Source organism: Uloborus diversus, chromosome 3 (genome assembly GCF_026930045.1).
Source record: "Uloborus diversus isolate 005 chromosome 3, Udiv.v.3.1, whole genome shotgun sequence".
Taxonomy (NCBI): Eukaryota; Metazoa; Arthropoda; class Arachnida; order Araneae; family Uloboridae; genus Uloborus; species Uloborus diversus.
In genome coordinates, this window is record NC_072733.1 from 161820263 (window position 1) to 161844794 (window position 24532).

A 24532-nucleotide genomic window follows, 5' to 3' on the forward strand; every position below is an offset into this window, starting at 1 on the left:
GTGGACAGGAAGGAGGTGAAACATGCATGCGGTCGGTTCCGGTCACGTCTTGAGCGAGTGGTGGCAGCTAACGGCGGCTATATAGAATAATTTCTTTTTATAACATATTTTCTATAATATTGCAAAGTTGTGTACAAAATAAATCCTTTTTGTTTGCGTTATAAGAGTTTTAATACTTGTGTCCCATTTTCCGGATTTACCTCAACGGCCCTGTACATGTATGTTTCAGTATTACTGAAATATACTGATTAACTCAACCGTTTTATGATCAAATAAGTTATATGTTTAAATTGTACCTGTTGTAATAATTGTAATCATTCAAAACTATAAAAGATACATCAAGCAACAGGCTTAGGGTCAAGCTGGGCTAGCCCTAGTAAATTTAGGAATCCGTAATTGCAGAAACGTTTTAAAATTCATTGGAATGCTCTTAAAAACCCTTATGTTTTTAACAGTCTAAAAGGAGTTTTCAACCTGTATGTATTTGGTGCAAACTGGTGTTTTGTTTTCAAGTGTGTGGTTGATGTTTTTATTACTAATTAATGAATTTTATTCTTATTTACTTTTAATTATGTAACATTTGCATAAAGTTTTACATAAGGTTTCATATTTCCAGAGTCGCATATTATAAAAATTAGTTTACAAAATGAAATTTTTTATGATGATACAGTTTTGATTTTTTAAATTGCATTTATTGTTCTGGTTTACTGAACACAATCATTTTTCATTTTATTTATTTTTTAGGGATTTTTATTAGACTCCTCAAAATTTAGATCAGAAGAAATTCCCAAAAAGTTGCGAGATAAGCAGAGGCTTAATCATTTGTACAAAGATATTCAGGTAATATATGTATGTATATATATAAATATAAATGTATGTATATGTGCATGCACTTAAATATAAATGAAACAGGCTTCCTTTAAATTCTCTACATGGACTGTGCAGGTGCTGCAAGTGCATACATAGCATACAAGTGCATTACAGATTGTGATTATCAGATTTTTTTATGTTGGTATAGGCCTTGAATAAGTAAATAGGATTATTTTTAGTTTGAATTATTGCTATTGATTTCATTTTTATGCAAGTAACTTGTTAATGTTCAGGAAATTGTCTCTCTTCCTTTTTTCCCCCACCATATTCCTTTCGAAATCCATCTTTTTGAAAATGTGCCCAGCTTAACATATTTTCATCCCTCAATATTGTTAACATACCTGAAGTAATGAAAAATGGTATTTTTGTATTGTGAAGAATGTAGTTGGAATGTAACTTAAGCACTCTAGTGCTTTTTTTTCCTAAAGTAATGAACATAAACTTCCTTGTTTATTAATGGCTTTTTCCTTTAGTGATGTCATAGGCTTTTAGAAGGATACTGAATGCTTAGTGAAAACTCGCCTGGTTTTGGGTAAACAAGTAATGATTCCATCAGCCAATTCAAACCTCAGTCAGACATCTCAACTGCCAAATGAGTCTTCTTAGTGGCTGAAGAAGACTTGCACCAATGGTTCAGATTTCTGACGGAAGTTTGAAAATGCTGGAGAATGAGATCATAAAGGATATCAAAGGGGTTTTTTTTTCAGAAAACACTAGCATTTAAATTAATTTATGCATCCATTTTTGCGGTTCTAAAAATTTGTCGACACGTTGTGGAGTTTTGTAAATATATGTGGGCTAGATTTGTGAATATATGTGTGCTATTAATGTAAACAGCATTGCTTTTAAGTATGAAAAATGTCTCTTTTCTAAGCATGAGTATATATTAATGAACTATTTATCTTTTGAATTTGTAGAATTTTTTGAAGAAAGAACAAAAATCTTTAAATAAGTGTTTTGTGCTAATGATTTAAGAACATTACATGTGTACTTTTCTAGTAATCTGGAAACATTATTTGTAATACTGAAAATATGCAAAAAATTTTATTCTTTCTGTAGAAAAGTCATTGTGATAACAGTCATTTTGAAGTTTTGAAAGAGTTACATATTGAAGAAATAGAAAAATATTGGAACGAATTTTCAAATGCGCTGCAAGATAGGGACAAAAAAATCAAAGATGAAATTTGTAGGTAAGGTAAACAGTTTTATGTTTTTGACACTTGAAAATAAAAGGAGTACATTAGTTTCTTTCATGTGGCGAGAGACTGTTCAACCAGTGAGATGACTGAAATTTTCAGATGTAAACATATCATAAGGTTGGACATCAGGTGACATAGTAATGACCTGGAAATTTTTTCAGTTTTGGTTCAGCATCACATGTTTTTTTTTAAACGTTTCGAATTTTGAGCAAAATAAATGTCATTTGCATGTGCTTTTGATTTACTTCTTTGATTTGAAGAAGTGTCAGGAATTTTGTAGGATACCTGCTTGTCAGGCAAAAACAAAAAAATTTTTTTTTGCATCAAATGTCCTATTTGATCAGGCATTGGTCAAAGCTTATTTGAAAACACTAGATTGGGAAAACCTACTGTACCGACCCTGTTCTCTAGACATTACCTTTCACAATTTGATTTATAGATAGCCTAAAAAGATGAAGCGTTTTCGCACACAGTATCCATCTTCTGTCCGAATAATGGGAAATAGAACTTACTAGCGATGGAAAACTTTTGTATAAAATATAATATACTATTCTTCAACAATAAATGCTCAGTTTTTGATGTAAGCAGCAGAAACTCATTTGTACCTTTATTATTTTCTGACTCTTGTTTGAATTGGTCCATTTTCAGTGATTCCTTAAAGTTAAAAATAATTTAAAATTTATGGAGCCAAGAAGCCTTATTCAGATTGTTACCCTAGTATTTTTTGATTTTCTTACCCTATTTTTGAGCAAAAATAATTATTCCTGTTATGATATCCTACTTCACTAAATAATACTGTTGATGGCACCTGAAAATCCTTAAAGAATGAGACGGATTAATGAAACTTTATTCAGAATGCTGTTGAAATTAAAGAAAATTTCAAGGTACTTAATCATGATTTATTCTTTATTCTCTAAGTATTTTAATTCCCTAAGAATAATAATGTAAGTTTATCCAATGTATTTTAATGCATTCAATATATAATATATTCTTTCAACTTAAACATATTTTCTGTTTAAAATCAGGTTAGAAAAACTTCAGCGATTGGCAGATAAGGTCAACAAGGATGCAAAGCAATGTGAAGGGAAATTAGATGATGTTGAAAGGCGAGTTAAAGAAGTAAGATAGCTCTTGTTGCCTATTATTTTTGTTTTCAGCACATGCTTTCTATGATGCTAAAGAAATCTTTTGATGATCATGGCTGGATCCATTTTGTTATTTATAAATACTTTTTTGTTTTGTCAGGAAGAAAAACGAATGCATCGACTTCATTCTGTAGATACAAAGCATAGCTGTGATCTCATTGAAAGTGAGCTTAAGACTATTGATGACTTCATAAAATCCATGAAAAAAGATATTGATGTTTTAGAAGATAAATGTTATCCTCAAATTGGTGAAATAAAATCCAGGTATTTAAATTGATAGTTTTGACTTCGCAACATTTTTAATTAACACTATAGGAATCATCTAAAAATAAAACATAGAAGTTTTCTCCTAAATAAATAATTGTGAGCTACATTTTATATTAAAGCACATAAAAAAGTGAAATTAAATTTATATTTTCTAATAAATTTGAAAATTTATTTCATTTTAAAGTCAACATATATTTTATCTTATCTTGCATACTATCAGTATAGTTTGTACATTTTATTTCTTGTCTTATAAAGTGATAAAAATATTTTTATGTAAAAAATAAAATACCTATCTCTGTACAGAAAAATAAATGATAATATCAAAGATATTAAATTAAACACAAGATTGCAGAACAAAAAATTACACAAGTTTGCAGAAACATTGCAATATTTTTTGCCGCAATTTGTTTAATTTAAATTAAAAACAGTAAAATCCCCTTGAAAACGTTTTTGTAGGGGCTCCTCTGAAGGCCATATTTTACAGTCAATAGCTATAAAAATTAATCAAAGGCCCTGTTTTTTTTTTTGGTTTGTGTCATTCTGTGTCAAATCAATGAAAACCAATTTCTCAACTTGACTTCCCAGATTTTTATGAAACTTTTCAACACCTTACTCTTTGATGCCTTAAATTTATCTTTATTTTTCAAAAATCTATTATTCATAAGTGATGTGTAATTAGTTTTTGAAGTTCGTTAAACAGCACTTTTTAAAAAAAAAAACTTGTGAGATGTGTCAGAGTTGTATAGTAAATTTATTAAGTTTATTTTAAAGGTACTTACATGCACTTTAGTTTTATATACAGTTTACTCCCAATTATGCACAGAATGGGGTGGGACGGTAACTGTGGATAACTAAATTCTGGGATAATCCACAAAGTAAGTAGAAGACGATATTAGTCTATGCAATAGCTTTAGATAGATCAATAATATTTGCATCCTAAATAAAATAACATTGTATAAAAATGCATGTAAAGCTGAAAAAGGATCGTTCATTATAGCAAATGGATTTCACACGTATGCGAGCAAATGGTGCGAACAGATTAATTGAAATATTTCAAGTATTAAGTATGGGAATGTATTATGTGTTTTTGAATTGAATTTTACCTTCTTTGAACTCTATCATTAATAATTAAACTGTATTGCATATTTATGTGAAGTGGCTGTTGAGCCTTTTTTTCATTCAGTGATCAGCCAGGAGATTGATTTCTCCATTTTAATTTAGTTCTTATGTCCTCAAAATGTGATTTTGTCCTTTTCTTTTAGTTCAAGGTTTATTGTCAACATATTGTTTCAACCATTTTTTCTGAATTATTGCTTTGTTTAAATGTCTTTAATGTTTACATATTTTTCCAACTTTTTGTTTTAAACTACTGAAGTTTTATGCCTTTTACTGCAAAATATGTTTACTTTTACCATCTCCTGACCTTATATTTATGTAAGTAGTGTACAATAAAGAATCCTTTGGCACTGTATAGCCCTCAAGGACTCTTCCGCCATTAAAACTAAATAAACTATCCAACCAATCATTCAGTGATCATACTCATTAGTACAGGGTGGTTGAAGTAAAAGTTACCCAAATTAAACCAATGTGGAGCTCATTCTAATATACATAGGTCATTAATTTTTAAGATATGCTATAAAGAGCCAGATAACAAAAGTATACAATAAGAAAGTACTAGTTCAAATGTTTTACTGTCTGGTGTGCTTCCCCTAAACGCACTCTTCTTGGCTTTGTCAATGACAACTCTCATCCCCAAGTTGCTGCAATTGATGGCAAAAACATTTTAATAGTAATTTAATACTTTTTACTGGATATTTATTGTTTTTATGAGTTATAACTGTTTCTTCATATAGCATAAAATGTAAAATTTCTAGCAAAATTTTTCCTGTTAAATTTTTTTTGCATCATTGTGACTTCATCAAATCGAACTTCGTTTCATATTGAAAAAGCACACATATTTAACATATCTCTTGCCTTTCACAAGATCCAAAAATCAAGTTTTTAATTCTAACTCATATTTAAATTCATATACCTTTTATTAACTTATAGTATTTATCACTTTAGGATTGAGAACTTGAAAGACAGGTACAGAGTTCTGACATCAACATTCCAAGATAGGTTTTTATCTATTTCATCAAGGGTTGAAAAAAACGTTGAAGAAAAGAAAATAACTAAGCAACGTATCATATCAAATGAAAAAGCTGAATTGAGCACAGTTACTATTCCACTGAGAGAGCATTTTGAATGGATAGAAAAGAAAAATGTTAGTGCCTTTTACTTTTTTTGTTTAGTTTGTCATTTTATTTATATTTAATTTTCTCTTAAAAGTTATTAGTTCAATTTTTGTAGCTCTTTTTGTAGTTACTGAATGTTGATTTTTCAGAAACGACTTGCTCAAATAGAGTTTGGTTCAGACTATCAAAGTGTGAAATCAAATGTTGACCAAATCAAATCTGAAAACAAAACCATTGAGCAGTATAATAAGAAAATTAATTTTCTGCTATCACAAAAGGTATTATATTACTGCTCTTACTATTTTCTAAAACTTTACACATATTTTTCCTACTTATAACAAATCCATTGTTGCCATTAATGCTATGCTTATATGTTGGATAGTCTCATGTGTTTTGATCACCATTCCATCCAGTGCTCTTTGAGTAGTTTTAACTCTGTAGGAAGGAATAGTTTGCAATTTAGTCTGAATGGAGTATAAATTAAAAAAAAAAAAAACAGATGAAAGTGTTTTTTTTTTTTTTTTTTTGCAAAGATGCATAATGAACTTACTATTAGTTAAAACATATATATATATATGTATATACATAACATTTGATAGACTAGTATAATTTCAAATCTATATTGGAAAGTTTTCAGAAATGAAATACAGTAGAATCTCGATTTACGCAATGGATCCGTTCCAAGAACCTTTGCATAAGACGAAATTTTGCTTAGCGAAAAAGGGCATGTATACAACTTTTCAGTAATACTACACAATTATTTTAGGCACTTGTAAACACCCTGCAAATTGCTTTAAACAGTTTCTTAACTATATGTCAATTTTTTTCCACACATAGAGAACTGAATTTATACTGTATTAAAAAAAAAAACTGTATATTATTCAATATAAAATACAGTTATAATGCACAAAATCAATGATCAATGGGAGAAAGAGGGAGTGCAATACTATATGTACAGTACAAAATAATAACATTAATGAAACACAGCACAATTATACTACTGTACAGTAGATAGTAATAATAATTACAACTAAGAAAATGAAGATGATAATGAGTGCTGCTGTGCAGCACATTTAGAATGAAAAAAATGGAAGGAAAGTATGAACATTTTAGTTGTATATGCTAACAAAATAAAGTGTAAACATGGCTTTGTCTATTTAGAGTAGTATGGTGTGGGAACTTCTGATTTAAATGATGCTAAAGGGTTGAAAGTTCATTCACAAAACTAATATTTAGTAGTCAGTATCGAAGTTGATACTTACACCTTGCAATTCCCTTCCAAACATTTTTGTGTTGTTTGCCAAAAATTCGTATTAGCTATAAAATTCGTTAGCCTCTAGAAACTCATGTTATGACCATTTCATCAGTCAAATATAAGTTTAATGCTGACTTAAAGGTGTTATTTCACGCCTAGAGTGCTCTAATAATCTTAAATTAATTTTAAAAGGTTGTAAATAATTTTTTTATGCTTTAACTAGGATCATTTGGGGGATCAGGGAGTTAATTGATCCCTGGCCCCGGATTTTAAGAACATAAAGAGTCATTCCATTTCAAATCAGGCAGGCAGGTATGAAAAGTGTCATATGACCGTCACCGATTTTTTTGAAAAAAAATACATTAGTTACAACTAAGGGACATATGAAATATTCCAAAAAGATTTTGCAAGAAAAATTTTTTTTCTTCAGTTACAGCCCACCAAAATTCTGCACAAAATTGGCCATTTTGGAAAAAAACAGCAAAACACTCGATTTGAAATGGACAGTATTTCAAAAGTATTTAACCTAGTTGAATAATTCTTTTTTCTAAAAATAAATAAGGACCCATTTTACATCTAGACATCGGTTTGAAAATTTAGTTACGTTTTTTGATTTTGAAAAAAAAAAAAAAAAACATTTTTGTAGCGAAAAAACTGCATTTTACCAATTTTATGATTTTTTTTTCCCTCGACGAATTTTTTTTTTTAACTAAACAGAGATGGTAGTGTAAAACCCTTATATGATAGTTTCATAGTGTATTTTATTATAATCATTAGATCCTTACAGCCTTGGAAATAAAATTTTAAATTTTGAAAATTTTCAAAAATCAACTTTTTTTGAACTGAGATTACTCAAAAAACCCATTTTTTTTAAATCTAAAAATTGACTTAATTGAACCCCTTTTAATGCTTTACCAGTGGATATACACCGCATCTCGTATTTTTTCCCAGAAAATGTTTTATGATTTTTTGAAAGTGACCTTATCGACCATGGTCATGCATGCAAGATGAAAATGTCTAATAATTTCATTCACTGAAATTCTGATCATAAATATGTCTAATAGCTGCAATAATGGTGTACTTTATCAGTAATAGTTGAAATCTTTCATTTTTCTTGTTTCAATAGTAGTTTATTTCGGCTCCAAAGCTATGCATTCATCATTACTTACATATGCTGCAACAAATCAATCTTTCTCTCTTTCAATTACAATGTGCAACTCAATTACATGACAGGGGAAACCATCTAAGTTCAAAGGGAAAAGCATTTAAAACAATTTACTATTTTTATTTTGTGCTTGGTTGACATTGGTGACTGTTGTCCCAGAATTTTTGGATCCTACCTCGTATGAATAATTTTATATATAAGTATATGTACTCTAAATTCAAAACCCAAAACTCACCTATAGTTTGAGAATTTAAAAAACACACCTGTTTTATGAGAGAAGTAATCAATTGAAGATGGTTGTAAGAGATAACCTAACATATCACCAAAAGTAGGGATCCAATTTCTAACAAAAGAAGTGCAGGAGCCCTATAGTCTTCAGAACTTTTTTTAATGCTTAAGTGGCGTGAATTCGGTCAAAAAAACAAAATTTTGAGATAAATAAGCAAGGATGTGTATGTGAGCTCAGCTCCCATAACAATTAAGCCCTGATCAACAGAAAAATATGTATATAATGAAGTCAGATGGTCATCAAAGGCTCTTATATAATTATCCAGTCTTACAAAAAGACGAATGCTCTGGGTCATCAAAAGTGGTTTGTTACACGTATTTTATTAGAAGTCAGTAAGATTTTAGTTGTTGCTGATGAAATACACCATTATTGTAGCAATTAGGCATTAATATAATCAGAATTCAGTGAATGATATTATTAGACATTTTCATTTTAGATGTATGCCATGGTCGATAAGGTCACTTTCAAAAAATCATAAAACATTTCCTGGGAAGAAACACTGGATGCGGTGTATATCCACTTGTTAAGCATTAAAAGGGGTTCAAATGAGCCAATTTTTAGATTTTTAAAAAATGAGTTTTTCAAATTGTAATCTTACTTCAAAAATTTTTGATTTTTGAAAATTTTAAAAATTTTACATTTTATTTCCAAGTCTGTATTGGTCTAAAGATTATAATAAAATATGCTATGAAACTATCATATAAGAGCTTTAGACTGCAATCTCCGTTTAGTAAAAAAACTATTTTCATGGAGAAAAAAAATTATAAAATAGGTAAAAATGCAAGTTTTTTTGCCACAAAAATATTTTTTTTTTCAAAATCAAAAAATCTAACTAAATTTTCAAAAATGATGTCTTGATGTAAAATGGGTCCTTATTTATTTTTAGACAAAAGAATTATTCAAATAGGTTGAATAGTTTTGAAAAATTGTCCATTTCAAATTGAGTGTTTTGCTGTTTTTTTCCGAAATGGCCAATTTTGTGCAGAATTCTAGTGAGTTAACTGAACCTAACTAACTTGTAACTGAAGAAAAAAATTTTTCTTGAAAAATCCTTTTGGGATATTTCATGTTCAGTAAGTTACCGCCCTATAGCCAGGGCAAAGGCAGAGATACGTGAACATATTTCATATGTCTCTTAGTTGTAACTACTCTTAATTTTTTCCAAAAAAATCGGTGATGGTCATGTGACAGGCCCTGCCTGATCTGAAATGGAATGGCTCTAATGTAATCATGCATTTTGTCGTTATTTTAACCCCTTCTCTCTCGCTCCCATGAATATGCCGGGCTGGGATTTCGATCTTCATTTCTCGCGCCCGTGATATTGCCGTGCTAGGGGTGTGCAATATAGACACGACAAAACGATTAAAATCAATTGTTCATTTCTAAGACCCGGAATACATTTTATTTCTTTTTTATACACTAGATGGCAGCACCAGTCAAATTTAAACGTAATTGTGGATTTTAAATGTAATTGCAAAGATGCAGGAAGGAATTTTGGTACTAACTTACCAGATTGTGACGTTGGCCTCTGTATCTCAAGCTTTGAAATTTACCACAAAAGAAAAATTTACTTATCTTTACTTATATTACACAAAAGATTAATAAAATTCCTTTTTAATGTTTAAAAGACATATTTCTTAAATTTTCGCTGCTTGCTTGGTCTTGCTTGTTGATACTTCATAAAGTTTTAATTTTTTTAAAAATTTCAATCTAAAAAATATTGAAAATGAAAAATTGAATGCACATGTTGTTCATACACTTATTTTTATATAATTTTCTTAAATAAAAAAATAGACACTTTTATGACAGTTTTCTTGAAAATTATCTGATCGTTAAGGGGTTAATGTTTTTTTTTGAATAAAATACATTGACTATTCACTCTTTGCCCCCCCCCCTCTCTTGCCCCAGAAAATTTGTAAATGATGGACCTGGCTATAACTACAAAAATATTTTATATAAAGTAAAAAAATAAAAATCCTTCTTTGTAAAAATTCGCTTATCATTTTTCAGTTTGAAACTGAGTAACCACATTAAGCTAAGGCCAAATGCCTTAGTTTTACAAGAAGAGGAAATATTGTTATTTTGTACAGGTTTTTAATTTTAATTTTTTCATAAATTTAGTGAAATTTTGTGTAAATATTTTTTAGTTCAGAGTTTTGAATGAAAAAATTATAAGTGTGGCATTTTAAAAGTTTTTGTTTATTTATTTATTTATTTTTCAGAATTCTCTGAAAAATGCTGATAACTCTTTTATTGTAGAAGTGGATGATTTAGAACACAAGTACAAGGCACTAATGGTATAAATTCAAGTGGATTTCACTTAGTATTTTTTTCTCCTTAAAGGTTCAGGATGTTTCTATGTACTGAATCAGACTTTGTTATGACTTGAATTTCCTGCAGATTTTCTGCATATAAATTTTTCCTATGTGCAGCAAGGTGTTAACCGTAAGAGCTTTTAAATATACACTTAACAATAAATTATAATGTAATTACAGGTTTAACCATTTCCTGAACTTCCCCAGCTATACTCTGGTAGGAAATATTTTCATCCTAGTTCACCCCGAGTATAACTTGGGTGCGGTGAAAATTTACACTAGACAATCTCTCTTACCAGAATTTTTTCACATTTGCTTTTTATGGTTTCGACTGATTTTATAAAAACTTTTGTAGTAATTACATTTGTAGCACTATACAGTGTTTTCAACAAAGCAAGATTCTGCTGTTCAGACTAGGACATTTAAACTCTAGGGTACTGTATGTTTGGTTGTATCATACCCAATCAAAATTTGGGTACCCTAATTTCCTGCGTATTATCTGTCATGAGTGTGTAAAATCCCAGTACTCCAGTGTGATCTGCATCTATGTCTGTTACATAAAAGATATTTTTCCATTAAATGTAATGATTACTAGGTTTTTAAGTTTTTTTCATGTTCATATTTGCCCCCTTTTAGGAGCTGATACAAATGGTTGAAGTTGTTTGACCAGATTTGATTGTAGAATGCCGTTATATAAAGAAATATTTTATTGAAAATATCTTCAAATATTCCATGATCACGCGAAAGACTTTAAACATTTGGATTTCTTGTAAGAAGGGGTAGCTTAGTCCAAAAAATTGATCTTTGAAAACAAAATAATACACTCCTGTTTGTGAAAATTGTAACACCATGAAGGAGTTATGCGAGTGAGCTGAAAATTGCAGGAAATGTAGAGGAGGGCATGATATGCAAATGATTAGAATTGCAGACCGGTAGCGCATGAGTATGCTGAGCAGCGGCCTCTGAACGTGGAATCAAACCGAATATAAATAGACGGCTATAGCGAGACGTGTATGATTATCGGTGGTTATATGCTAGAGTAAACGTTAACTGAATCTTTACTTTGCCTCTTCGAGGAAAGAAAGCGAAATTTGAGGAAATTTCGGAGTTTGAATGGGACAGAATTGTTCGCCTTCGTAAAGCTGGATTGTCGTATCGTGCAGTAGCCGCTCGTGTGCAGCATAACAGCAGCACAATCATGCGTGTTTGGAAGCAGTGGACAGATGAGGGCCAGACAGCTTGGAAATCTGGGGGTGGACCCCGAAGTGTGACGTCAGCTCGCGATGACAGACACCTGGTGCGTATGGCGCTGACGGACCGCACAGCTTCTTCTAGACAATTGGCAGCACAGTGGTAACAGCTACAGGTGTTTCATTGTGTGCTTCATCAATTCGGAGATGTCTGCTGCAGCGTGGGCTACGCGCAAGGATTCCTTCATACAGGATTCGTCTCATGCAAAACCTTTGGCGCCTGCGGCTACAGTGGGCCAATGTGCATAGGACCTGCCGTGGGTATTGGCAGCAGGTCATCTTTTCTGACGAATCCCGCTTCAATTTTAGGCACCATGATGGCTGAATTCGTGTCAGGTGCTATGCCGGTGAACAGCATATTCTGGAGTGCATTATCGAACGCCACAGTGGATGAACACCCGGAGTTATGATCTGGTGTGCCATAGCTTATCATGGATGATCACAATTGCTACGAATTGTGGGCAATTTGAACAGTACCCAATACATAAATGAGTTTTATAGCCCCAAGCTATTCCTTTCCTTCAAGGATTGCCAGGGGCTGTATTCCAGCAGGATAATGCCCGTCCACATGTCGCCAGGACTGTCAAATCCTACCTTGATTCGCAGCAGGTACAGCTTCTTCCTTGGCCTGCATATTCCCTGGATATGTCACTGATTGAACATGTGTGGTATTTCGCAGAGTGGCGTCTCACTCGTGATCCTTCTTCTGTTGCTTCAACAGACGAACTTTGGTTGCGCATACAAACAATATGGAATACTCTTCCGCAGGCAGATATTCAAACTTTGTTTCACTCCATGCCGAGTCGTGTAGCAGCTCTTATTGCTGCACTTGGTGGCCACACAAAATACTAATTTGTACCCCTTTATTGCACATGATAACTGATTAATGTATTTATTTGTCTTGCATTAAATAATTTTGTTGACATAAATCCAATTGCTTCAATTTATGCTATTTTTGCAACAAAAACAGTAAAGAAAAATTTACTTTTGAATAACAATTACTCATTAACTTTTCCCCTCAAAATCAAGTTACTTCACTCAAAACAATAAGAAATATTTTGTATGTTTAAACTTTTGCCACACTTATTTCACCTGGTTTTGTCTGCACTTTAAGAAAAGTAAAATAAATTTAGACATTTTTACCAAATCCCAGTGTCCTTCATATTTGCTATCTTGAATTGTGAATCGTTGCTGTTACTCTCATCTTGTTTTTTACCTCATTTGTATCATTTATCCATTTTTGTTGTCATAGCACACTTTTTATGGCACTTTATATTCTTTAGTTTCTAATTATTGTTTTTTCTTCATTTTTTTTTCCATTTAGCTATATATGTTCCCTGCATTTAAATGTATTTCGTTCTTAAATAGGAACATTCATGAAATAGATAATGATAATCATTCTTTATAATAGTGTCTGTTTTTATAGCTATTTTCATCTCAAAAGTTGGAAGATGGTGAAAGACTCTTAACCTTTGTACAATCTGCTTCAAAAGAATTAAAATGGATGGCTGATAAAGAGGAAACCGAAATTTTGCGTGACTGGAGTGCAAAAAATGTAAATCTTTTGGAGTTAGAACATTATCAGGAGGTATTTTCATTTTTGTACTCTGCATATTTATTTGTAATTTTATTTCAATAATGTCCTGTATATATATATATATATATCACAAATCGCAGTGTTGTTCCGTGATAATCAACCATGTAGGAAAAGGACAGAGCTACATTCACAACATCTTTATTTACACATAGAATATACAAGAAGGAACTACTCTTACCTAACTGCCTTGTTTAGTTGTGCTACGATTTTATAGGGAATATCATTAAAAGATTACAGATAATTATCCCTTGATCACGTGATCTATATAGGAGGAGCAAATTGCAATAACGGAACATTATTGGACTTTGCACTGCTGACAGAGGCTGGCTTAAGTCTGGAGGGAAAAACAGTGTCAGATGGTATTTTACGGAAAATCTCACCTGAGCCTGGAACATAACCATATATGGTATGAGAAGCATTTAAGTGTGCAATAAATTGAGTGTATGTCTCATACACGCTGACATATAAGTGAACAGAACTTAACCTTTTAAGCGCCAATGTTCCCCAATGGAAACATCAACTTTAAAACATCGTAAAAAAAAGTTTTGCTAGGGGAGATTTAATTTTTTTTCCTATTTATTGCCAAAAATGGACCTAATTTTTTGAAAGAAAAACTAGGTCTAATTTACAATTACTTTTTTCTACAAATATTCGCAAAAATGTGCTTTTTTACCGATTTTCACAGAGACAGATTAAAAAATTTATATATATATATTTAAAAATGCTTGTTTTGATATTTTAAAGTAGCAATAAATAGGGATCCTTTTTATGACCAAACATGAGCAATAGTAATTTTTAACAAAAATGTAGATCTTATAAGCGAACATACTTGGTTGTTCCCGATCGGGAACAATGGCGTAATCCACTATACAAAAGTGGATAATTTACGCTGCTGTGTAAGTTCTCTTATCTGATAATTGAAAGCCTAAGAATTGAAAACAACCTCTATTTATGCATCTAAAAGCAGCTGGGCAACATTTTGACCATTCAAGGTTCTCCTTTCTACCCCCTCTCTCCCCTTCGTCTCTAGTTTTTGGGTGGGAGTGACATCAAAAAATCGCTTTGTTTGTAGAAATGAAGATGTTCACAGCTCTTCTCAAGTATCCTGCTTGGGCTTCAATCTGTTAGCAATAAATTTCTTTCCCTGGTCACGTGAGACTTTCCAGAGGCGGCCCCCAATCATCAATTTTTCTTTTTGGCCTACTTTACCAATAAAAGTTAGAGAAAGAAGCAAAAAGCATAAAGTAAGGCCTAATGCATCTTTAAAATATCATATAAAAAAAGTCTAAAATAAATAAAATAAATAAATTTGAAAAATTAAAATGTGGAAGTATTGAGATGGAGAAAATCGGTCTCTCTGTCTGTTCCCCTCAAATATCTTTTGGGTGAATAGTCCAATGCAAACGATTTTTTTTTTGTTCGAAAGATCTTGGCAAGGATACTTCATTCCCATACAGTGGAGTCCCGACTTACGTGAGGGGTGCGTTCCAAGACTCCTCGCATAAGTCGAAATTTCACGTTGTGGAAAAATCTATGCATACAAATTTTTTAAAGCAAACCAAATACTTATAAACACCCCTCAAACTGCTCTAAGGCATTCCTTAACAATACACTACAGTTTCTTGCATAAAAAACTGAACTTTTACTGTATTTAAAAAATTAAAAACTGTTATTCAATGTGAAATACTCTAAGATGAATAAAATGAATGACCAGTGGGAATGAAAGACGTAAAACTAAAATGATGCACTATAATAGCACAGTAGATACAGTAACAATTTTTAAGAGTTAAAAAATGAAGATAGTGATGATTTATGCTCCATGATCAGATCGTTATTCTTATCTAATTTTACATTTTTAAATACGTTTGCTTCACCTCTATAACATTTCAATTTATGGCAACATCTCCTCTTCCTGATCTCTTTATTAATCCACAATACAAGAGCAGCTTCCAATTTCATAATATTTACTTTGCTTAGACTGCTCTGCATGCTTCAATATTGAAACTAAGTTCTGAACTTTTACGGATATTTTGACTTTTAATGGTACATACGGGAGATTCACTCATACTTATATTGTTGAGTTATCGTTGAAGTTTTGTAGTTGTTAAAAGATATCGAGAATTTTAGAGTTTTTAATATTTTTTATCAGAAACTTCCTTTTTCTTCCCATCTTCAAACTTTAGATGAAGGTAACACTAAGTTGTCATTATATTTCAATAACTTTTACGTTTAGAATTGATTGACCCTTGATAGATATACAGGTAGATAGAGAGAAATAGAAATATATATACAAAGAGAGAGAATAGATAGGTAGATAAGTATGTATGTTTGTATATAGATAGATAGATAGATAGAGGAAGATATAGAGAAAGATACATAAAAAATAAGAGGGAAATAGATATATAGGTTGATAAATATAGAGATAGAATAGGTAGGTAGGTAGATAGATCGATAGATTTATTGATAGAAAAATAGATAGGTAGTGGTTAATAGATAGATAGGTAGATAGAGGGACTAATATAGAGATAGATAGCTAGGTAGAGAGACTGATATAGAGATAGATAGTAGGTAGATATATAGACAGGTAGATAGATCAATAGATATAGATTTGTGGATAGATATAGATAGGTAGATGTACTGATAATGAGATAGATAGATAAATAGATTTATGAGGATAATAGATTGTAGATATTTAGATGTACAGACAGATAAATAGGTCGATAGGTAGATAGATAGAGAGATAGATAGATAGATAAGTAGATAGATAAGTAGATAAGTGGACAGATAAGTATATATATAAGTAAATAGAGATAGATAAGTAGATAAATTTATAGATAAATAGATATGTAGATAGATAAATAGATAAGTGGACAGATAAGTATATATATATATACATAAGTAAATAGATAGATAAATATATAGGTAGATAGATAAGTAAATAAGTAGAGAGATAAGTAGATAAATCGATCGATAAGTAGATAGATAAATAGATAAGTAAATAGATAAGTAGATAGATATATAGATACACAGATAGATGGGTAGATAGATAAGTAGAGAGATAAGTAGATAAATCGATCGATAAGTAGATAGATAGATAGGTTGATAGATATATAGATAGAGAGAGATAGATAAATAGATATGTAGATAGAGATATATAAATGGATAAGTGGACAGATAAGTATATATAGATAAGTAAATAGATAGATGGATAGATAAGTAGATAAGTGGACAGATAAGTATATATATATATATATATATATATATATAGATAGATAAGTAAATAGATAGATAGAGAGATAGATAGGTAGTAGATAAGTAGAGAGATAAGTAGATAAATCGATCGATAAGTAGATAAGTGGACAGATAAGTAGGTATATATACATATAGATAAGTAAATAGATAGATGGATAGATAGGTAGTAGATAAGTAGAGAGATAAGTAGATAGATATATAGATAAGTAGATAGGTGGATAGACATATAGATACATAGATAGATAGATAGAAAAATAGATAAGTACATTGATAAATTGGTAAATAGACATACAGATAGACCGAGAGATGTGTAGATAGAAAAATAGAAAGGTATATTGATAGATGGATAGAGATATAAAAAGATTGATATAGATAGATAGTTATATAAATAGATAGTTAGATAGAGTTAGTTAGATATAGTTAGAAATAGATAGATATAGATAGTTATAGAATTAGATAGATAGATAAATAGATATAGATAGTTATATAGATAGGTAGATAGATAGATCTCAAAGAAACTTAGTTCCTTTTTGAGTCAAAATTTATCATGTTCATTCACTGGACCAATTTGTGTTCATTCACTGGGTCGAGGTGTTCATTCACTGGGTCGTTGTGCCATTTTTTCTTTAAATACCTAAAAAAGTTGGAAGCGGTACCAGTTAAGTTCCCGCGATTTTTTAGAGATATTTACATAGATCGATTAAAATGTTTTAGCTATCGCGATCTGTATAATATAAAATTTAAAATTACTAGGATTTTTTAAAAATGAAATTGTTCTTAACTGTTCATTCACTGGTCGGTCTAACCCTACTTCCTTCTAAAAATAAAAAAAAAATTCGTGTTATAGGCGAAAAATTCGCGTTAGCTCTAAAATTCGTTACTCATGAAGAATTGACGTTATAGTCATTTCGCGTAAGTCGAATCACATTGTAGCTGGAGTCGACTGTATTTGCTTTTTTTATTTGAACAATTTTTGGTTCAATTTTGAACAATTCAAATCCCTTAACATTAGCACCTACGGGGAAACTAAAAGTCAGTCTTGATCCTGAACTAAAAGGCAAGTTTAGTTCAAACAAATTTTGTTGGAAATAGCTCTTGTTGACCAACTTCCGATTTCTTAAATTTTAGAGCAGTCAACTCCGACTCCTGTACCCGAAACTTAGTGGAACTCCGACTCCCTCTTTAGTTCTTTCAAAGCCAATTTTCTTGCTTGTTGAACTGGAGGATATATGTCCTCGTTTATTGGATTTCAAAAGGTACAATACCATACATTAAATATGAAGGAGGAAACTTTGTTACTGAGCGTGGAGTCAAATTGTATTCTTGAGTCACGTGCTCCAGTAATTTAGGCCAAAGAACTTTTTTAGAAGTTTCATTCACTTTACACTTTAATCGAGTGACAATTGTTTGGTTTAGTCTTTCCACTTTGCCATTACATTCTGGTCTGTGGGCTGTAGTTAACAATTGTTTAATTTTATCGTGCTTTAGAAACTCCTTAAAAAAGAAGATGTAAATGCCGGATTTTTATCACTCAAAATACTTTTAGGCACTTGTACGCTGAAGACTTGCCTAAGAAAGTTAATGTATGTTTCAGAAGTAGTTGACTTTGATGCAAAAGACCACATATATCTTGAATGATGATCAATGATTAATGTCATATACTTTTTTGTGGAGTTGTAGTAATTGAAGCCAGCTACACTATCTACTGCAACAAGATCAAATGTTTTTTCAACCGGAGGCATGGGTTGTAGCAGGCCAAATCTTTTTTGCCGAGGTTTTTTATTTACCTGGCACGTATGATAATGCTTGTTAAAATTAGTTATGTTTATTGTTATATTTTGCCAATAGTAAAAAGGCGTAAGTAAATTGTTTTTTGAATTCCTGGATGTCCAAATTTTTCATGGACAGTTTTGACTAGTTTATATCTTAAGGAGAATGGGACAACTATTCTCGTAAAACCTTTTCTATGCAGGCATAAAATATCATTAATTTAAATGAAATTACCCGTTAAATTGTCATTTCTTGAGCCTCTTTAATTTCCTCTAATTGCAGTAGATGTGAACAGGGTGGCGACAGATCACGGAAATCAGGGAGATCAGGGAAAAGTCAGGGAACTTTATTAATCAGGGAAAAGTCAGGGAAATATCAGGGAATTTTGAAAAAATAACAAAAAAATCAGGGAAAATAGATTTTTTGAAGAAAAAACTTTTTTTTTGCTTTACAAAATTAAGTACTCTTAATTCCCTACGCATTTTCCGCCAGTTATCTGTTCAAAAAAAAAAAAAAAAAAAGTAAAATTAATGAGGTGCGATTATACACTGCTGCATATATGTGTATCTTTTTTCCTCAACGTCAAAGTATTGAATCTTACTTATTAACCACAGGATGAACTTCCTAAGATTGCTTTTGTGTCTGTTAGGTTGTTTATTTTACCTAGCTTGAAATTTCCTGTTATGCTTTCAATGCTGCGTAAAATAAACAACCATACAGGCAAAGAGGAAGCCTTCAATTATGCCTTACCTCCTTTGCCTTTATTCCATTGTCTCGAAGTAATTAGCATACTATAATCACGATTTCAAGAAGAAATCTTTGGTTTTTGAATTAATACTACAAAAGCTTAAAAGTCATTACTTCTTCGCATTTTTAATTTAATTACTAAAATTGAACATTCAATTAAAAAACTTTGTTTTTTGCCGTTATACTATTTGTTGTCACCACAGATTATAAAGGTTTTCTTTTCTTCAGACTTTAGTGATTCTTTAATTTTATAACCAAGTTGTATTTTTCTTTTATATATTTTGAAATTAACTAATTGCTTTTTTTCCCTTGTCAGGGATGAGATTTTTCCGGCTTTTGCCGGAATTCCGGCGTTTTCTGTTGGCTTTTAAAACCTTTCCTCCTTTTCCTCCTTTTTTTGCCTCCTTCAAGCCTTATTTTTCTCAAAAATCGGAAAAAAAATACGATTTTTTAAAATTTTCGGTTTCCAATTTCTTACTTGTTCTATTTTTTCGCCTTGAATCTTCGTCCTCCGCGATATCTGCCAAAAACGTACGTTTTGGAATCATGCCAACGTCGTCAAACACGTGCTGCGCCGAAAGTTGCATGCCTCGTTTGAGATTTCAATCTTTTTGCATCCTGAAAGTATTTCAATTATTTTTATTGTTGGGTGGTTTTTTACTCTTTTCTACCTTATATCCGCTTATTTTATTCATCATTTCAATAATATTTTTATTTCTTTAATTTATTTTATAAAAAATGCGAAACTCAATCAAAAAATGTGGCTTAGCACCCACAGTCTCGAATTTTTTTTTTTTAACTTGGCATGGCTGCTTTTTTTGTGTATTTAAGAAAGTGTAAAAAATATTTATGGTGAATCTCAAATGGTTTAGGTTTTACAACTTGTTAAAAGTTTTAAGATTTCATGATTAAATGAGGCAGCTGCAAGTTGTTCTTTTTATTCCAAAATTGTATTAGGAAGTTTTCAAAAACAAATTTTAGGTTCCAATGCAAGGAAAAAGATAACCAATCGTTTATATACATATATATTTATTTATTTTGAATTCTTACTATGAAAAGTATGTTCTACCACATAAAGAAATTTGAGATTTTTCTCTCTGTTGTAAATTTTTACTTTACAAATATCTAATTTTAAAATTTATGTTCTCACTCGTTTAACACTATAAACTCAAATGTTTTTAATGAAAAAAATGTATTTTTCTCTAAAAAATATGAAAAGTTGACACTATTGTGTGATGCAGCCAAGATTGAACTCTGGCTCCCCCAACCCTTTGTTCAAGGACTCGGGTTAGAAATTGTTGCCTCTTTTTCAAAATTTAGATTTATTTAGGAATAAACACCCTTGCAAGAAATGGTACAATGCAGCAAATTGTACAAAATTATTACTCATATTTAATTAAATATGTATTACCTTTAAAACTGGTAAATTAGCCATTTTTTTGTTGAATTTTTGGATATCATGGCTTCCAGGTTCTATTTTGATGCGTTTTTGGATATCATCCCTTTCACGAAATTTTTTTGGATATCATCCCTTTTACGTAATTTTTTGGATTTCCTCCTTTTTGCTCTCTGACCACTCTCATCCCTGCCTTGTATTTCAAAGTTGTTTGTTACAAAAGCAATCTAAGGTTTTTTCTCGTTACATACTGAAATCATTTGAATAGAAACTTGTGTACTATCATTGAAACTTGTGTACTTAAGAAAATATCTTTATTTTTTTATTGTTAAAATGCTGTATTCATTCATTAAAATGATTAGAGAAAAGCTCCCTATGAATGGTTGTCAAATGGTTTCATCTGTTTTGCATAAATATGTCAATTAGTTATATAAGAATAACTACATTACTTCTATTCTTTCACTATTACTTGTTATTCTTGCAACAATTATTATACTGTTTGAAAACTTAGAAATAAAAAGTAATTGAAATTTTTTTGAACTATCATAAATACACATGTTTTTAAAAGTAATTTTAATAGTTTCTTAAGTTCTTATGCTAAGTGGTTTCTGGAAGTTTTTTTTTTAATTTTCTATAATCTTTCCATTGTATGAAAATTTAATATACTGTTTTGTAGGTCATCCCCCCCCCCAAAAATTGTCTTTTTTTTATATTTTTTAACCACATTTTATTAAAAAATGTAGCATCTTTTTAAAATATATCTTTAGTTCAACAACTTTATATAACTTAAAACGTTTAAAATACTGCATTTTATACAAACATACAATGGATTTCAAGTAAAGCAAAGAAAGAAAACCATTATCATTGGTAACGTAAATCAGGGAAATTTGGTGAACTTAATCAGGGAAATCAGGGAAAAGTCAGGGAACATTTTTTCACAGTTCCTGTCGCCACCCTGTGTGAAGCTTGGGTTCCCGAATTTGTTATTACATATTCCTTTTTTACATTACTTTTGGGTATGTCTCTTGAGAGCATATCAGCCTCGAAATTCATGGTGCCTTTCATATACCTAATATCATAGTCATACATGCTTAATAACTAGGACCATCGGAACAAACATACTTTTAATTTTTTTACATTTTTGAGCCAAACTTTTAACGAAGCGTGATCAGTATGTATGGTAATTTTTTGACCAAAAATATGGTGATGAAATGTGTTTGAAGAATAGACTACAGTTAGCCATTCCAGCTCCGTAATTCTATAATTCTTTTCATAATCTTTTAAAGAACGGGAATTGAAAGCTATAGGATGTAAGGTACCAGAAGCATCAGGCTGTTTCTTACAGGGCTGCTTCTCAGGCTGTTTTACTGCTCCCACACCAGTTTGACTTGTGTCAACATAAATATGACATTCTTTGCTAGGGATCAAATATTTTCAAAATAGGTTTACAAATTAGTGAATTTTTCAAAACTTCAAACGCTTCCTGGCATTCATCTGTCCATTGCCAAGTTGTGTTTTGTTTTCAGTGAACGATTTAATGGATTTCTAATAGTCGCATACTTGTTTATAAATTTATGATACACATTTATTGACCCCAAAAATCTTTGAAGAGATTTGACATTAGTTGGTGGTTGCAATTTTTCAATAGCTTCAATATTACTATTGTCTGGGGTAAGAAAACTATTACAAATTTCATAACCTAAAATTTCAATTTTGGTCTGTAAAAAAGAGCATTTAGACGCTTTTAGTTTTATGTTTTCTATCCTGCACATTTCAAAAATCTGTTCAAGGTGATTAAAATGTTCTGTAAGTGTCCAAGAAAAAATAATTATATCATCAAAATAGTTAGTTGCAAATTTAATTTTTTGTTTTGTCAGAATTCGGCGGAGAGTTCTCTGGAAAATACTTCCGAAGTTTTTCCAACCAATTGGTAATTTATTCCACTCATATAAGCCACGATTAGTGACAAATGCAAGCTTTTCTGTGTCACAGGGATTTATAGGTATATGCCAATATCCAGACGCCATATCTAATTTTGAAAAATATTGGTTTTTTCCTAATTTATCTATGAGTGTTTCTATTAAGAGCAATGGTTCTGCATCTGATTTTATAATTTGGTTCAATTTCCTGTAGTTTATGCATAATCAACTTTTTTTATTTTTGTCTTTTTTGAAAACTAAGGTAACAGGCACACTATAAGGACTTGAGCTCTCTTTTATTATTTTTGCTTTTAGCAATTCTCTAATTTGATTGTCAATTTCTTCCTGCTGTTTAGGGGAAATTTTATACGATCTTAATGTCACCGGTAAGTCTGATGTTAACCTTACCCGTTGTGGTTCAACTCTAATAGTTCCAACATTATGCTTATTTATCAAAAATATATCGTCATAATCTGGAGCATTTCCTTCAGATCCGCATTTTCTCTGTTTGCCGAATCCCCATTGATTGACTGACGTAAGTGTAGGCCTCCACCCCTGCAATCCAACACGGAAACATGAGAAAAATTAAGAGAATCATTTTAATATAGAAAAATAGTGTATGGTAGGTACTTTAAGGGAAATCTCATCTGAGCCTAGAACATAACCATATATGGTATGAGAAGCATTAAAGTGTGCAATAAATAATATCTATGATTCATACGCGCTGAGATATAAGTGAACAGAACTTAATAAATATGGAAAAGGCTTAGTAAAGGGTTTTTCATATTACACACACACAAACATAATATATATACTATCATATCAGATCCACTTTTGATGTTTGGGGGGGAATTAAAACTGAAACAATAGCAAGGGGCTTTCATTGTGTTCAATTCAAAAAAGGATGTCGTTGCCTAAGAGCAACAGTAAGATATCTTACTATTATTTCTGGAATCAGATGTATTGCTGTTATTTTGAGGCAACGATATGTCAGAGTGGAAAATTTTGTGACAATGATGAATCTGCAAGTTTTCAATTGTTAGTGCATCTACAAAGGATTAGATACCCAACTTGATGTAACGTAACCTGATAAAATAGCGATTATTACTATATATACTTAAAAAAACTAGTAAATTGAAATGTTGTAGAAACATTAAAGTGTATATTATAAATATATTTAAGTTGAGAGTAAAAATGAATAATGTAAAACAAAAAAATAAAATTTTAAGACTCTCTCCTACGGGTACCCTGCTGTTTAGGACAAAAATATGGGTCCCTTTAGTGTCTGTTTTAGGGGGGGTGGGGGTTTACTGTATATATGCATATTTGTTTGAAATCAAATTAAAAATTTCTATTTTACTTTGGAGGCCTCTCTTCTCCACTTAATCTTGTAGTGCTTTTTTTTTGTTCCCAGATAACAATTTTGATTGTTATTTCAGCTGCAAGGCCAGAAACCATCATTAGTTTGAATTTTTGCTGTTACTTTAAGACACTTAAAAAAATCAAAATTTTTTCTACTCTTATGAATTCAGTCATCCATAAGCCTGATCGATTAACTCCTCTACTCCTCCTATGTAAGGCACTGTAATACACGTGTCCTCTTCACTTGCTTCTGCAGGGGAATCTGTATGCTTGCTTTTTTTTTGCATTGGAAAAGAAATCCTTCCAAACGTATGCTAATTAGCTCAAAGGTATTTATTTTTTATTTAAGGTAGTTACTTGGACTTAATTTTGAAATTAAGATATTTCTCATTACAATGTAAATTTTTCCATAGCATAATTCCTCGATTTTCATTTGACATAACCTTCCGTTTCACTTTTAAAAAAAAACGTGTTTTTTTTTCTTTTCATTTTCCATACAC

The 24532-nt window shown here is 31.0% G+C and overlaps 1 protein-coding gene across 1 annotated transcript in view; it reads left to right on the top strand.

The window, feature by feature from the left end:
* Positions 1 to 24532, top strand: part of LOC129219021 (microtubule-actin cross-linking factor 1, isoforms 1/2/3/4/5-like) — a 271646-nt gene that overhangs the window by 43517 nt on the left and 203597 nt on the right. Inside the window, 8 exon segments of the mRNA XM_054853341.1 lie at positions 745 to 840; positions 1930 to 2060; positions 3095 to 3188; positions 3315 to 3478; positions 5546 to 5744; positions 5865 to 5993; positions 10647 to 10721; positions 13416 to 13577. Coding sequence (XP_054709316.1) covers positions 745 to 840; positions 1930 to 2060; positions 3095 to 3188; positions 3315 to 3478; positions 5546 to 5744; positions 5865 to 5993; positions 10647 to 10721; positions 13416 to 13577 — 1050 coding nt within the window.